The sequence below is a fragment of the Aphis gossypii genome, chromosome X (assembly GCF_020184175.1).
Source record: "Aphis gossypii isolate Hap1 chromosome X, ASM2018417v2, whole genome shotgun sequence".
Taxonomy (NCBI): Eukaryota; Metazoa; Arthropoda; class Insecta; order Hemiptera; family Aphididae; genus Aphis; species Aphis gossypii.
Window position 1 is genome coordinate 21,232,410 of NC_065533.1, and position 14,152 is coordinate 21,246,561.

At 29.8% G+C, this 14,152-nt stretch overlaps 2 protein-coding genes across 2 annotated transcripts; one reads left to right on the forward strand and one right to left on the reverse strand.

Moving 5' to 3' along the window:
* The first annotated feature begins 165 nt into the window (after positions 1–165).
* Positions 166–2,668, forward strand: LOC114127867 (probable glucosamine 6-phosphate N-acetyltransferase). Its single transcript, XM_027992208.2, has 5 exons — positions 166–774; positions 864–926; positions 1,010–1,140; positions 1,205–1,266; positions 2,390–2,668. The coding sequence occupies exons 1-5, from the start codon at positions 636–638 to the stop codon at positions 2,562–2,564; spliced, it is 570 nt and encodes a 189-aa protein (XP_027848009.2). The 5' UTR covers positions 166–635; the 3' UTR covers positions 2,565–2,668.
* A 243-nt stretch (positions 2,669–2,911) lies between these two features.
* Positions 2,912–13,393, reverse strand: LOC114127866 (dual specificity protein kinase splB-like). The gene is made up of 10 exons (XM_050205258.1): positions 12,290–13,393; positions 11,986–12,136; positions 6,689–6,908; positions 6,215–6,614; positions 5,661–5,883; positions 5,373–5,473; positions 4,114–4,456; positions 3,904–4,043; positions 3,738–3,839; positions 2,912–3,399 (listed from the first exon to the last, which is right to left on the reverse strand). The coding sequence occupies exons 2-10, from the start codon at positions 12,131–12,133 to the stop codon at positions 3,271–3,273; spliced, it is 1,806 nt and encodes a 601-aa protein (XP_050061215.1). The 5' UTR covers positions 12,134–12,136; positions 12,290–13,393; the 3' UTR covers positions 2,912–3,270.
* Between the last annotated feature and the right edge of the window lie 759 nt (positions 13,394–14,152).

Consider the following 14,152-nt stretch of genomic DNA (forward strand, 5'->3'; position numbering starts at 1 on the left):
ATATTTCTATAATAATCGCGCCCGCAAGGCCGACTCGAGCTATATAGTCGAGCTGCATGCTGCATGTAGTGCAGCCGTCGTTGGCGCACGCGCAAGCGCCGTAAACGTATCACTGCGACTCGCCGCGGGCCAATATTATCGTAATAAATTATTGACTTGCGCGTTTCCGAACCACTTGGCCGCACCGCACCGCCACCGCCGCCAAACTCGTGACAGAACACAATCATTATCATTATGTTTATGTTCCAAATGTTCGAGCTTCGTGATAACTGATAACCTGTTGGCGCATTAGCACGGTGAAAGCGAATTACTGCCTCCTAGACATGAAACATAGTTGTACGAATATGAGACCGAGTATCGAGGAATGCGCGACTCGCATAGTAACTTCGCGTTCGATTAGCCATTGTTGTGGAGCTAGCAGAGCCGCTTCTAGCGCACGTTTCACCGCCGACGATCCGTCGTCATCCATCTTCGTGTCAGCGCCGGGACGAACGATCGTTGCCGTTGATCGGGTCTAAACGCGATACGTTTATACGTCTCGCAACGAACACGTGTTATAGCTGTAGGCGGGTAGCCCGAGGCCGTGGTTTTGTTTTCGCTTTTTTTTTTTGTCCGATCGTCTCGTCCCTACAAAAATGGACTGCTTGTTCGATCCAGGCAAACTAATCTCCGCCACCCTGATCGACGACACGATCACAGACGACCAAACGTCGGTCGACGACGCTGGCTGCAAATACCGGTTGAGACCCTTGTCCTCGAACGACCATGCACTCGGTCGGTACACGACAACTTGTGTTGTTTTCTACCTAGTTGATCTCGTTCTCCGTTTAAGCGTACTTATTGTGTTCTTCGTGTTGTTGCAGGATACATGGACCTGCTGTCTCAACTGACCAAAACAGGAAACGTCACTAGGCTGATGTTTACGAGTCAGTGCGCTTGTTTACTGTTATTACTTTATTTGTTGTGTTCTTTCCCCGCCAATAACATTGTTTTTTTTTTTTTTATATAGCCACTTTTGATTCAATGAGGAAAGACAGTGGTACATATTTCATAATCGTCATCGAAGACACTGTGAAAAAGTGCATCGTGGCAACTGGTTCGCTGATTATCGAAAAAAAGTTCATACATCAATGTGGACATGTTAGACATAATTGTAGTATTTAACTTACAAGATACGTTATTAATCTATGCATTTAAATTGCAGCGTGGTAGAATTGAAGACATTGTTGTTCACTCTGACTACAGAGGAAAACGTTTTGGGAAAATGTAAGTAGTTTTAACAACAATTTTTTTATCTGATAAATATTTGAATCAGAGAGACATTTTATACAAACATTGAAATAAAACTAGAAATGTTGTAACTAGGGCTCGTATGTTGTTGCACCAAAAATGTTATAAAATTTATTGTATTATTGCTGTGAAAAAAACCCAAAATTGCAATTAAAAAATATTTTGTACCAAAAAAATTAAAAAAATATATTTACAAATTATTTTATGAAACGGATTAAGTCATTTTATTAAGTAATATTATAAAGTTTTATTAGATAGGTTTTAAACGAGTAGAAAATAAAAAAATTCAAATTCTCATTAAAAATCTGGTAAATTGTCCGGTCTTCTTATTTTTCCAGAAATCTACAAATAATTTTATCAAAATTTAAAACTTTTTATTTAAACTACTTTTAATTTTTTTCTACTAATTAAATGGTTTTTCCAGTTACTGCTGACGACGACAGTCAAATAATCCGTCAGGAGTAACAACCAACAAAGCTCGACATAACCATAGATTAAACCTGTATAATCTAACAAATAAAAGTGAAAACACAAAAAACTACATAAAATTGTATTGAAAATAATGACAATCAACAAAATTGCATTAAAATTGAAAAAGGTCAAAAATTGCAAAAAGTTGCTCTTAAAATTTTTATATATTAATTAGTATTCGTTTGAAACAAATTTATAACCTACTTAGCAATGAATCCGAACAATAGAAAAAAAGTTGCAAATGCAACAACATCCGAGCCCTAGTTATAACCAATAGATTACAAAAATTTAGACCGATATCAGATTTCATCTTGTAAAGGTTCGACATACCTAATTATTTATACATGGGAGACACTTGAAAAATAACATAAATAAATAACACATTATGACTTAAGACTTTTATTATATTTCATACACTAATCTCATACTCATTATCTTCACATACATATAATAATCATATTTTCTAAATTGCCATTCAATTTCAGAATTAATGTCAATCGTAAAAGTTGACTATTATGACTTATAGTTAATAGTGCAATTATTTCATATCTGTTAGTCTATTTATTATATCATAAACGAAACTTTTCAAACTATTTAATTGCTAACTTTAATAAACTATTTATTACAGTATTGTTCAACGTCTGATTGCTCTGTCACGTGTCCTTAAGTGTTACAAGATTTCATTGGAATGTAAAGACAGTAATGTGAGTTGGTATAGCTCAATGGGTTTTGTGAGAGAACCTGGAAATTCAAATTTCATGCAGATGAGGTTAATAGAAGATGATGAGGAACCATCGCCTTGAACTTGTTTATTTATTATAAACTGGAATGATTGTGTTTAATGTATAACATTAATTTTTGGTAAATACAATTTACAAAACGTTTTACAATATTTAAAAAGCACAAATTAGAATTTATTTATTTTATAGATCTTACCTATTCCAATTGATTGCATTTTGTTATTCCTATACTCCAACATGCAATGTAAATTAGTGTAATATATCCTTTTTAATGTGTATCCTTTTAAATTTGAGTATTATGGTTAATTCTCAATATCAGAATTGTATTAGTTAATCATAGTAATTAAATTAGAATTGGTGAGAAGAATGTATTAGATTCAAGCACTAATGAAAATAAAAGTAGTGTTATGTAACCAAATTAAACAATCAGTTTATTAAATAATTTAATCAGTTATACAATTGAAATATTTTAAACTATATCAAGAGTTCAAGAGTTATAATTAAAAATCATTTTTATACATACAAATATCAATATAATAATTGAATACCCTCGCGTATATAAAACAACTTAAAAAAGTATGTGTCATTAAATTTACAAAGTACAAAAAAATATATATATAATTGTAATAATATTGTATAACAAACACCGTAGTATTAATCATACACAGTGTTTAAAAGAGTATTAAAACTAAGCAATACAATAAAGTACACTAAATTTAGTTTAATCTAGGTACTCGTCAACTATCAAAGTTTACTTTTGATACAAATATTATTCGTGTCTAGACATTGGCGTTTGTGATGGTTGTTGATATCTAGGAATATCGGTAGTTGATGCAACAGTGGCAGGCGGTTTATTTGAATACCCTGTGACTGAACTTGTTGGAACAGTATATGAGGCCTGTAAATTACAAAACAATGCTATTTGATATTTGATCTGCTGCATAGAAAAATATTGAACCATTTACGTTTATAAGATAATAATTAAAAAAAATTATCAAAGAAGTTACTATGTTAATGTAATTAAATTTATCATTGATCGCTATGGACAATAATAATAATAGTGAACGCGGCTTAGTGCAAGATTTATGAAGCAAGATCAACAAGGAAAAATAAATTGTATCTAGACTAAAAACTTTTAAATTTAACTTTTGTTTTTATAAATTATAGATACTATGTATATAATTAGAGTATAAATAGTGTAGTATTTTATAGTAAGAAATACATAGATTAACTCACGTGTTGTTGAGACGACTGAATGATTGCTGGAGATAATTGAGAAGCTGGAGATGCAGATGTCGGATGTCGCATAGGATAACCAATATTATGCGGTTTTTGATTCTGCTCAATAAACAAAAGTATTAATAATCCAAGTTTATTTCACAAAAATTTTAAAATTACATACCATTTGATGTGGTTGTGACGTGACAGTTGTAGTATTTGATAAATGAATATTTCTACTGCCTTGTTGTTGATAAAAATTAGATGACGGAGGAGGTGCCAACTTATCATCTGAGTAGACACTATGAGGCGGTTTTGGATGATCTGATTAAAAATAAAACAACCATTAGCATACCCTTCTACTTAAACAAATTGAAGTTCATAATAAACATACATGTGTGATTACTAGTTTGGTTTCGAATGCCTGGGCTCATGTACATAGGTGGATGAGTGTGTGCATGATGATGAGGTTGATGGTGTTGATGAGAAGAAAGAGGCTTTGGTATTTGTTGAGCTCCATGATCACCAGCTGTACTCACGATTAAATTACCACTATTAGACGATTCTGTTCGAGGTGGTGGTGGAGGTGGTGGCGGTGGTGGCCCAGAATAGCTATATACAGTATTTACTGAAGATAATGATGGAGCTGAAGACAACATGCCATTATTGACACAATAATTAACTGCAGTAGTAGAATTAGGTTGGTAGAATGATCCATAATTACTGACATTAGGTGTGTGTTTTCTAAAAACAAATAATTGTTATCTTGTATGCTATCTACATTATCACATTCTATTTTCTATACTTTGACAATTTGTTACAATTGTATTTTAAAACTATAGCACTTTGTCATCTAGTATGTGTTTTCAGATTAGTTATCATTTATCAATCTATGTCGAGATGTTGTGATAGAGCAATTTAAAAATATGGAAGAGAATTCATGGCACTGGTCCAATATGCAACCTACACATAACTATTGACCGACACTGTACAATACTTAGGAGTTATTATTACCTATATCGCGGGCTATATGGCATTTATACTGTACATTTTGTTTGCATTTTTTTCAATCATTATGAAATCATATTCAAATATTTTCTAATGTTTGATCATTTTTTGTATTATCTGGTGATTTTATTCTAAGTAGCAACCTGTATTTAAATTTCATTATTATAATTTAAAATTATTATTATGGCGGTTATCTATCGATTGTTATGGAAATAATTTAATTTGAATAAACAATTATTTATCCTGATACCCAAACCCCACACAATGTTTGTGAAAAATACTGAAAAAGCAATAGGGAATAAGAGTAGACGGCGCACCTCCATTATTACCTTGACAACTTAAAGAGGAGTGGTGAGATCCCTTCATCCAAACAAGCAAATTATAATTGAAAAATTTTTAGCAGACATAAAAGATGCTTTTATGACATAAATTACAATGAATTCTTACAAGACAAGAAATAAATAGAATAGCTATATGTGGGTCACACAATTCATTGAAAATGTATAATGTGTAGGTCGCACGTTAATAAAAGAATAGTAACAAATATTGAAATGCAAATAATACATATCTAAACTAAATATAGTTTAAATATTTAACTAAAATAGGAAACCTGCAATATAAAAATAAATATAATATGTTATTTATCTGCTTACTATTACTATTGTTGCAGTTGTTGTTAATCCAAACATTTCTATTAAATGATTGTGTAGTGTCTTCTCTATTTCCACGTCTATTTGAGTTTTCAACTAAATTAAAGTATATTAAAAAAAATTAAGCATTTAATACAATGTAGCATACATTTTTTAGATTTTCTTTAAATGGTGAGGATTGTAGAATAACTATCACATTACATAGACAAATATATATAAGAAAACATGGAATAATTTATAAACTATGTATTAATAAAAAAATATTTTTGTCATAAAAACTTACTAGGATAATTGCTATTGGTTCCAGTAGCTAATGACTGATTTATACTATTCACTACAGGAGCTGGAGCAGTAGAATTTAAATTATTAGTAGTGCTTCCACTATTATTCATTGGCTTATATGGAGGGAAAGGTATGGTCATTTGTGGCTGTTGATAATTTTGCTGCTGTATAGTTTGGGGTTGTGGAGATGGTGTTCTACCCGTTTTGTTACTGGTTCCAACATTCTAAATAAATCAAAAATAAAAATTTAAATTACACTGATATGAAGTATAAACTATAAATATTTAATATAAATAGTGAAATATTAAAGAGGAAGTTAGTGTGTAGGTAGATTTTAAAATTTATTTTGTAGTGATTTGAGTTAATATCAGCCATAAAGTAAGTAGAGTGAATAGAGAGGAAAAATAGTTTGGAAATATAATAATATGTAATATAATCAATAACACAATACTTGAATTATGTGCTAAAAAGTCTGTTAGGGATTATAATTTAGTAGTTTAGAAAGAAACTTACATTGTAAACATATTTAAATGAAATTTAATTTTTTTAATTTACCGGCGCTAATAAATGAGTGGTACTACTGCTATACAGCGGCGGAAATTTTGTAAAACTCATTGAGCTAGATAAAGAAGCTGGTAATGACATAGTAGAACGAGTCACATTATTGTTCTGATTGTTTGCAGCATTTATTGTGGCTGGTGAACAAACCAATAATGTTTGGTTACTACCTCCAGTGTTACTGGTACTGGAATTGTGCATCATCAAAGACTGTTGTGCCAATGGACTTAATCCGCTACCTGCAGCAGGAGATCCTGCACCAGACTGTGCATTTACTCCTGAAGACTGTTGTCTAAATATATGTTGTTGTTGTTGAAGTAAAGGGGTTGGTCGATGATTTGTAACAACAGCATTATTGATATTGTTAGTCACTACAGTCTTATTGTTAATAGGTTCACTGCAAAACACAAATAAAAAATAGATATATAAGTAAATAATAAAATTTTAAAACGCATTTTATTATATTAATACCAATTAGATTCAGTTTTAGCCACTACTAAAGCAGTTGCCATACTATCATCAGTAGCTAGTGACTGATTCAAAAGTGCACGTTTTTCTTCTTCAAGTTCATCACGTTTGTCTCTTAGTTGAATTAAACGGCCATTGATCTGTGCTAACGACAATTTGTTTTCTTGCATTTTTTGATATTCTACACATTTTTTTTTTCTTAGCACCTCAGCATCAACTTCAGCTATTAATTAAAATATATTTTAAATACTGATTAAAAAAACTATATGTATACAAATATTAATTTGTAATTCGCATCATTTTTGAAACACTATGTTCTTTTTAGTTTTTTTAATACACTAATTTTATTTTTGTCATATATAGTTCAAGGTAGGGGGAAGTATTAATAAAATGCAATATGTATTTTTAATTTATTTGATGTATCAAAGCTAGAGAACTTTTTGTTTTCCTTACCATATGTTTTATTATATTATTTCATTCTATTCCGAAATGGTCACATACTCACATCAATAATGATTAATGACTAACAAAAATTATTCAAAATTATGAATCAGTAAAATATAAATACTGTGTACTCTCGGTAACTAATTTCATGGTAGAAAAAAAAATTTGACTTAATAAAAATTTAGAGTTACCAAAAAATGTATTTAAAAAAAGAAAAAAGTTTAAATTAATTTAGTATGTACCTAGTTTACATCAAAGAAATAAAAAAATATTCATACCAACATATAATATTTAAAAGATTTACTAATTTAGTCTTGGGTACAAACAAGACATATACTAATTGAGTCTGGGGTTAAGAAACTAATAGTATATGAATTGAGTCAGTGGATTATTTTGAGTAAAATATAAAAATTAGAAAAAGAAAAAGATGAAAATATCAAAGTATACAAGAAATTATATAAAAGAAAAAGAAATCCAACATCAAGTGCAACTGTTGCAATCAAACACATTAACTAGATTTGAATATATATAATGCTTATCCCATACATATTTTTACCAATATAAAAAATTTTATTTTATCATTATCTTCATTTGTTAAATTGTACACAAATAATTCATACTGTATTTTATATTCATTTTTAACCATATCTGTAGAATTTTTTGCTACAGACAGTCCGTAAAAAGTCTGTAAAAATGGGGAGGAAAATGTTTTTTTTTTTTTAATTAGACAGAACTCAGTTAGTATTAAAACATGGACTCAATTAGTTTTATACCTAAAATTTCACTGGACTCAATTGGTATATACCCTAAAACAATCCGGGACTCAATTTGTATACAGTCAAAAGATTGTTCTCTATTCTATTTTCTAAATAATCGAGCGGTTTATAAATTTTCAATACCTTCAATGGTTTCAATATATTAACATAATTTTTTTAAAGCAAGTGTCACTTTTTTACTAGTGATGATACAGGGTTCTATTTGCAGGTCTTTGATTTCTTCTTTATCATTGTCCTAAATATCGTCTTATACATATTATTTTACTACATATATTTAGTTCTAAATTTGGAAATGAAAATTTGAGATATACAAAAAATCTTGTTTAATTAATTTTCAAGTTGACAAGATTTTAACAATAAGTGTTATTGTTTTATGAAGGGGGATTTTATTTATTGGAAATATCGAGAATTTCGAGTTATCAAGATTCGAATTACCAAGAGTCCACTGTATATAAATAAATACAACTAAGTACATGATAAGTGTATAATACAAGATAATTTATTATATTTTAGTTAAAAGGATGTCGCACTTGTATGTGTTGTATCCGTCTTACACATGTACAACATAATATATTTTCATACCTACATAAGTTTTAATAATGTACTTTTAGTTTTAATATTAGAGTGAATTGACCTATTATCAAACTTTTAGGTAAGAACATTATCAGTGTTTTCTCATTGGTTTTTTATGATATTTTAATTTTTAAATGAATTATGAACATTTTTATACATTTAATATTTTTATACTCGTAACTCACTTAAAAATCTATAGGAGAAACGATCACTTCTCAAAGCATATTTAAAACTTGACCTTTTTTAGTATGCATACCTAAATAATTTTAATATGAACAGTCAAAAAAAAAAAAAAAATTAAAAAATTAAAAAATCCAAAAATTCAACAAAATATTGCGTTTTAATTTTAATACGATTTCTAAAATAATAACTAAATTAATAATTAATTAATTTTAAATTTAGATTTAAACAAAAAAAAAAAAAAACTAGAAATTTAAAAAAAAGTGGTAAATAACCAGTTGATATTCTGTTAGTGTTTAAAATTAAAAATATGAATCTAAGTCAAAATTTGTGCAATAACATATTGTGTTTAACGCAAATAGGTAGGTGTATAAATATGAACTAAATCAAAGTATAAACATACATACAACAATCATATAATACATAACTATGAAAGTTTTAATTGAAAAATAACTATGAAAAGATCCGATTTATTAGATTAGTGTAGATACAATTATAACCACTGATAAGCTTATAATAGTTATTGTAATACTATTCTAACATTATCTTTAAAATAGAATTTTAGCAAGATGCAGTAAAAATAAACAAGATTACTAGGGTGCTGAAGTAACAAGATTCTACTGTAATAGAAAAATAAGTAGCTAATTGTAATATAAATAAATTACAGATATCTTTAGATATACAGGCTGATAGACTGCATTCTATAAGAATTTATTGTTTTTCATAATATTCAATATCTTTTTATACTATACATCAGAGAAGTTTTCCAGGTTTATTTTGTAATCTAATCAGTGAAATATATACAGTATTGAACTATTGATTATCCATGGAACTATGAATATACCCACTAAAATAGTGGTATGAAATCATATGGTATGATTTATTATTTTTCAATATAATCATACAACGGTTTTACAATTGGTCTAATTGGACTGCAATAACCTGATATTGTGATCTGAACAATCACTCTTGTCACAATAGCATTTAATTACTAATTATTAATTGTATTATAGAATATTATAAAAATTTTCCAAGTTTGGAAAATACATTGAAAGAGTATGCAGAGAAAAATGGAGTCTAAGCTTTTAATTTGACTAGTTTTGTAAAATCTATTTCTGAAAGAGATAATGTTGATGAAGATAAAATAGATAAGTGGGTTAATTGTGATGTCAATAATCCAAACTTAGAGGAGTATCTTTTTGATAACTAAATAGTAGTTAGAGTATAAGAACACTAAGTAGTTTCAGAAAATAAAGAAAAAAAGATTAGATACAATATAATATAGTAAAGTGAGTTATGAATATTGCCAAACCATACCATGTATCTTCAAAAAAATCGAAAATGAGTAAAAAACACATAATTTAGTGTAACTACCAAATATAATATATAAAATCCAAAGAAAATATAAACATTGATACATTATCAAAATGTATCCATTATCATTATTCTATAGTTAATTTTTGACCCCTGATAAAAGTTACATTTTGGAGATACATGGTATTATTTTGGCAATGACATATGATAATATGAATCATCAAACATCTCTAAGACGCATTATTGAGTTCATTCAATAACTGGAAGAACAAAATATATTTCGTGGATTAACTGCAGAATTTGGTAATTCATGGTTGATGTGCAATCCTATTCCAGGGATAATCAAGAGTACTGTATTATAAATTAAGTGAAATATAAAATACATTTACTTTTAGAAAATCAAATTATTTTATTAAAAATTTGTACAATAAGTATAGATGAAGGATCTGATACAATTCAATAATCACGTGTTTAACAGCTTGAATTTAAATGAACAAGTAGTAATTATTGTAAAATACATTTTTATGGCTATACAGACTATATGACTACAACACTACATACTTAAATACTTAATATAATAATATATTTATACTGTAAATGTAAAATATGGATACAAAGTATATAATTACTATTATGAATCTTATGATTTTATTTCTGAATATCTAGTTTTTACAAGAAATAGTGGATGTGAAAACATTTTTATTTGTATTATCTTAAAAAAATTAAAAACAATCATATGTTAGATACCAACAATAAAATTATGAGGAACAACATTTTAATAACCCAACTAAAATAATAATGTTAAATCAATCTAATAATAAAAAAAAAAAGAATTAGGTATAATATTCAAGAAAAGAAAACAAGTTGAAAATGTATTAAAAATCATAGTTGTACTATCAAACAACTGCCTACTGTAAATCTATCTAAAAGAATAAAATGGAAACAAATTCAAATTTAGTCAATAGTTAACTAACAGAACAATATTTAAAATTAATTTTAAAAATAAATGTTTTTAGTAATATCTATTTTCCTATTAAAACTCAAGAAGCAACACATTTATCAAAATAGATATGTTTGTTAAACATGTTCATTATCTAGTTTACCTGTATTTATATTGGGAATGAGGAATATATTATAAATAATATCATATTTTTAGGTATATGCTTGATAAATTTAATATTACATAATACATTTTTCTTAGCAACATTTTAAGTGAACAGAAAGAACTAGTAAACATGGTTACAGTTATCATACTTTTAAATATTTTTTTAATTCAAAACACTGCTATTATTCATAAATTCATATAATCAAAACAATGTATTTAACAAATTGATAATGATAATTATTGACATACCTATCATTAAATTATCTACAAACACTATTTTTGTAATTGCTTACCATGAACTCCTGCCCTTTAATTATTTTTTTTATCACTAAAATTGAGTTAAAAACAATTTGTAAATGATTGATCGGTTGTATACATTTATAAGTTACAATTGGACAAACAGCTAAACAGGTTTTTATACCCTTATAGGTATTGTAGATGATTTTTACAGAATTCAATATTCATTAGAAAAAATATTTTGATTTCACTAAGAATAGATGTTGACAAAAAAGATATAATAATAAATACGAAACCACATAGAAATGATTCAGCACTGTTTTGAAGCAAAAACTAATTTTATGAAAAATAATACAGAGAGAATTACTAAACGGGGTCCAAAATCTAATTAAGATACATTTGTTTAGACCTAGGTGAATAGTAGAAACTTGTAGAAATAATTGTTTGTTTTGTTCATTAAATTTAATTGCGTTATTGTAGAAAACAAGATTTTTTTTCATTTGTTTTCATCGCTTACACACTACCTAGGCTGTTCCTATATCACGATTTCAATTGTAAGCACCCACTACAAAACACCTAATCCGAGAAACAACAAACCTACCGAACACAACGTAGCAGAATATCGCTGTACGTAACTATCGACTACCGAGACGATGGAAACAATAACGTACCTTGTTTGTTCTTCTCGCGGCGTGACAAAATGTGCGTCCGCAACGATTTCCATATATTTTTATCTTGAACTTTGCTGTTGTGTTTGTTCGACATGTTGCCGGCGACTTCTTCTTCTATCAACATGATTGCGTTGTTGATATATGTCATGCTCTGAAATACGATTATTTATTATTATTATTATTGTGCGTCGTTAAGCTCGCTGATAAAACGTTCGGCGATTAGGAGACCCGGACGGTGGGACGATCCCCATCAGTACCCGGCGGTCTGGGCGCAAACGAACACTATTCGGCGGTCGGTACTCACATGCAAACACCCGGACACACCAGCAGTGTTGGACGCGCCGCACTCGTCTCGTCGGGCCCGGCGACGATCAACGCTTTCGAGCTTGGGCCATATCGTTCGTCGACCGTGCTTTGACGGGCGGGCGGTCGCGCGTCCGCCGGCGCGGACACGACTGTCGGCGTTACGCGCTTAGATCTTCAACATGAACGACGACGACGACGAAAACGGCAACGACAGATGCGACGACGACAACAAAAACAACAACAATAATACTGTGTAGGAAAATTATTCGAGTTTACAATCGATTATGGAAGTACTATGAACACACACGCGCGCGCGCGCGCACACACACACGCACATTTTAATATTTCATATATATATATTGTGTACTAAGTACGTATATATATATATATAAATATATATACACTTACACATATAATCCACGTATACGACGGACGACGTTACGAAATCACATAGGTGTGTGTGTGTGTGTGTGAGTGTTTATCACGTTTAATTGTTATGAACCGAAATCGTCATGATTCGGAGGTGACGGCGGGGGGGGGACGGTGTGGAGTTCGTTGATTCCTGTGTTGGCGTACGTAGCTCCGACGACCATGGAAGAAGAAACGATTACGGCGGGGCCGACGGACTCGTCATTGAGAGCAGCTGCAATGAGCGAAGCCGCTAGACGACTACACGACCGAGATCCCGGAGTTTTAGAGATCGCGACGACGACAGATTTCTCTCTTTCGTCATCCGCCGCCGCCGCCGACCTCGATCTTGCTAATAATGATAATGATAATAATAATAATATTATGCGTTCGTAATCACGTCTACGAAGAAAGGGGTTCCGAAATCGTTTGGATTTGAGATAATGAATGGACCATGATTGTTAATATGACGTGTGTGTGTGTCGTTCGCGGAAGAACGTAAATTCTCAGTTAACCGTGATAAGTGTTGTACAGTGTCGCCACACGTATTATCATTGTCCGTTATCAATTAAATGATATTGATAAGCTCTAGATAAGCGCTCGTGTCTGCTCGAGCTGGTGCGCGGGCTAATATGAGTTATAATATTATTTAATAATTTCTATTTTCTGTGGTCTGCTATCGTACTGTCTTACCATTCATACTTGTTATTATTTTTTGCTTAATAATTATCGAGTCATAAATAAAGAAGTGTGCGTTGATATTACATTTACAAATATAATAATATTGTGCGTTGTCAACTTTAGAATATAAGTAAACAGTAAACGTTGCAAATCTAGACACAACTAATTAGGAAGTTATGACTTTACAATTTAAAACAGAATGGAATTCAGTGCAGTAAAAACCGACAAACTGCTGTGTACCGATTACTGAAAGACGTGTCTATTTGTATAATTAATATTTAGTATTTTCTTATAATTATAAATTTATACATCTCTTATAATATTATTTCCTTATTAATCCTTAAGTCTATTTTGTAATCCACGGCTTAACCCATGGCTATTTATTGTATAAATTCAGTTAGTACCATATTATTCATTTAGGTAATGAAACACTACATTTGAGAAAATTGGTCAAATTTATATTTTTATCTTAAAAAAAAAAGCTAGCATCTAACTTCAATTATTATCTTCTGCAATCAACTTTTGACTAGGTTAGACATTTGGGAAATTTTAGAAGCTATATAGTATATACTAGCTTAGTTAGTTTTTATGTCAAAGTAACTTAACTTTCTTTAACTTGTTGTTAAAATTACTTTTAGCTTAGCTTTGCATATCAATCTACGATTGACTTTGTTACAATTATGCTAGGGTATATTAAATGCTAATCTACTTCTATGGTCTAATGAAATAAATATAATTTACTAGTCTAATGTTACAGATCTGGTAACTGACT

What these genes read in the sequence shown, in the direction of transcription:
- LOC114127866 (XM_050205258.1), bottom strand. Translation starts at nt 12,133, where the DNA reads ATGACATATATCAACAACGCAATCATGTTGATAGAAGAAGAAGTCGCC. An exon ending in GCTAAAACTGAATCTAATTG is followed by an intron (nt 6,615 to 6,688) that starts GTATTAATATAA and finishes TGTGTTTTGCAG; the next exon opens with TGAACCTATTAACAATAAGA. An exon ending in CGTCACAACCACATCAAATG is followed by an intron (nt 3,840 to 3,903) that starts GTATGTAATTTT and finishes TTTATTGAGCAG; the next exon opens with AATCAAAAACCGCATAATAT.
- LOC114127867 (XM_027992208.2), top strand. Translation starts at nt 636, where the DNA reads ATGGACTGCTTGTTCGATCCAGGCAAACTAATCTCCGCCACCCTGATC. An exon ending in CTCGAACGACCATGCACTCG is followed by an intron (nt 775 to 863) that starts GTCGGTACACGA and finishes GTGTTGTTGCAG; the next exon opens with GATACATGGACCTGCTGTCT. An exon ending in CACTAGGCTGATGTTTACGA is followed by an intron (nt 927 to 1,009) that starts GTCAGTGCGCTT and finishes TTTTTTATATAG; the next exon opens with CCACTTTTGATTCAATGAGG.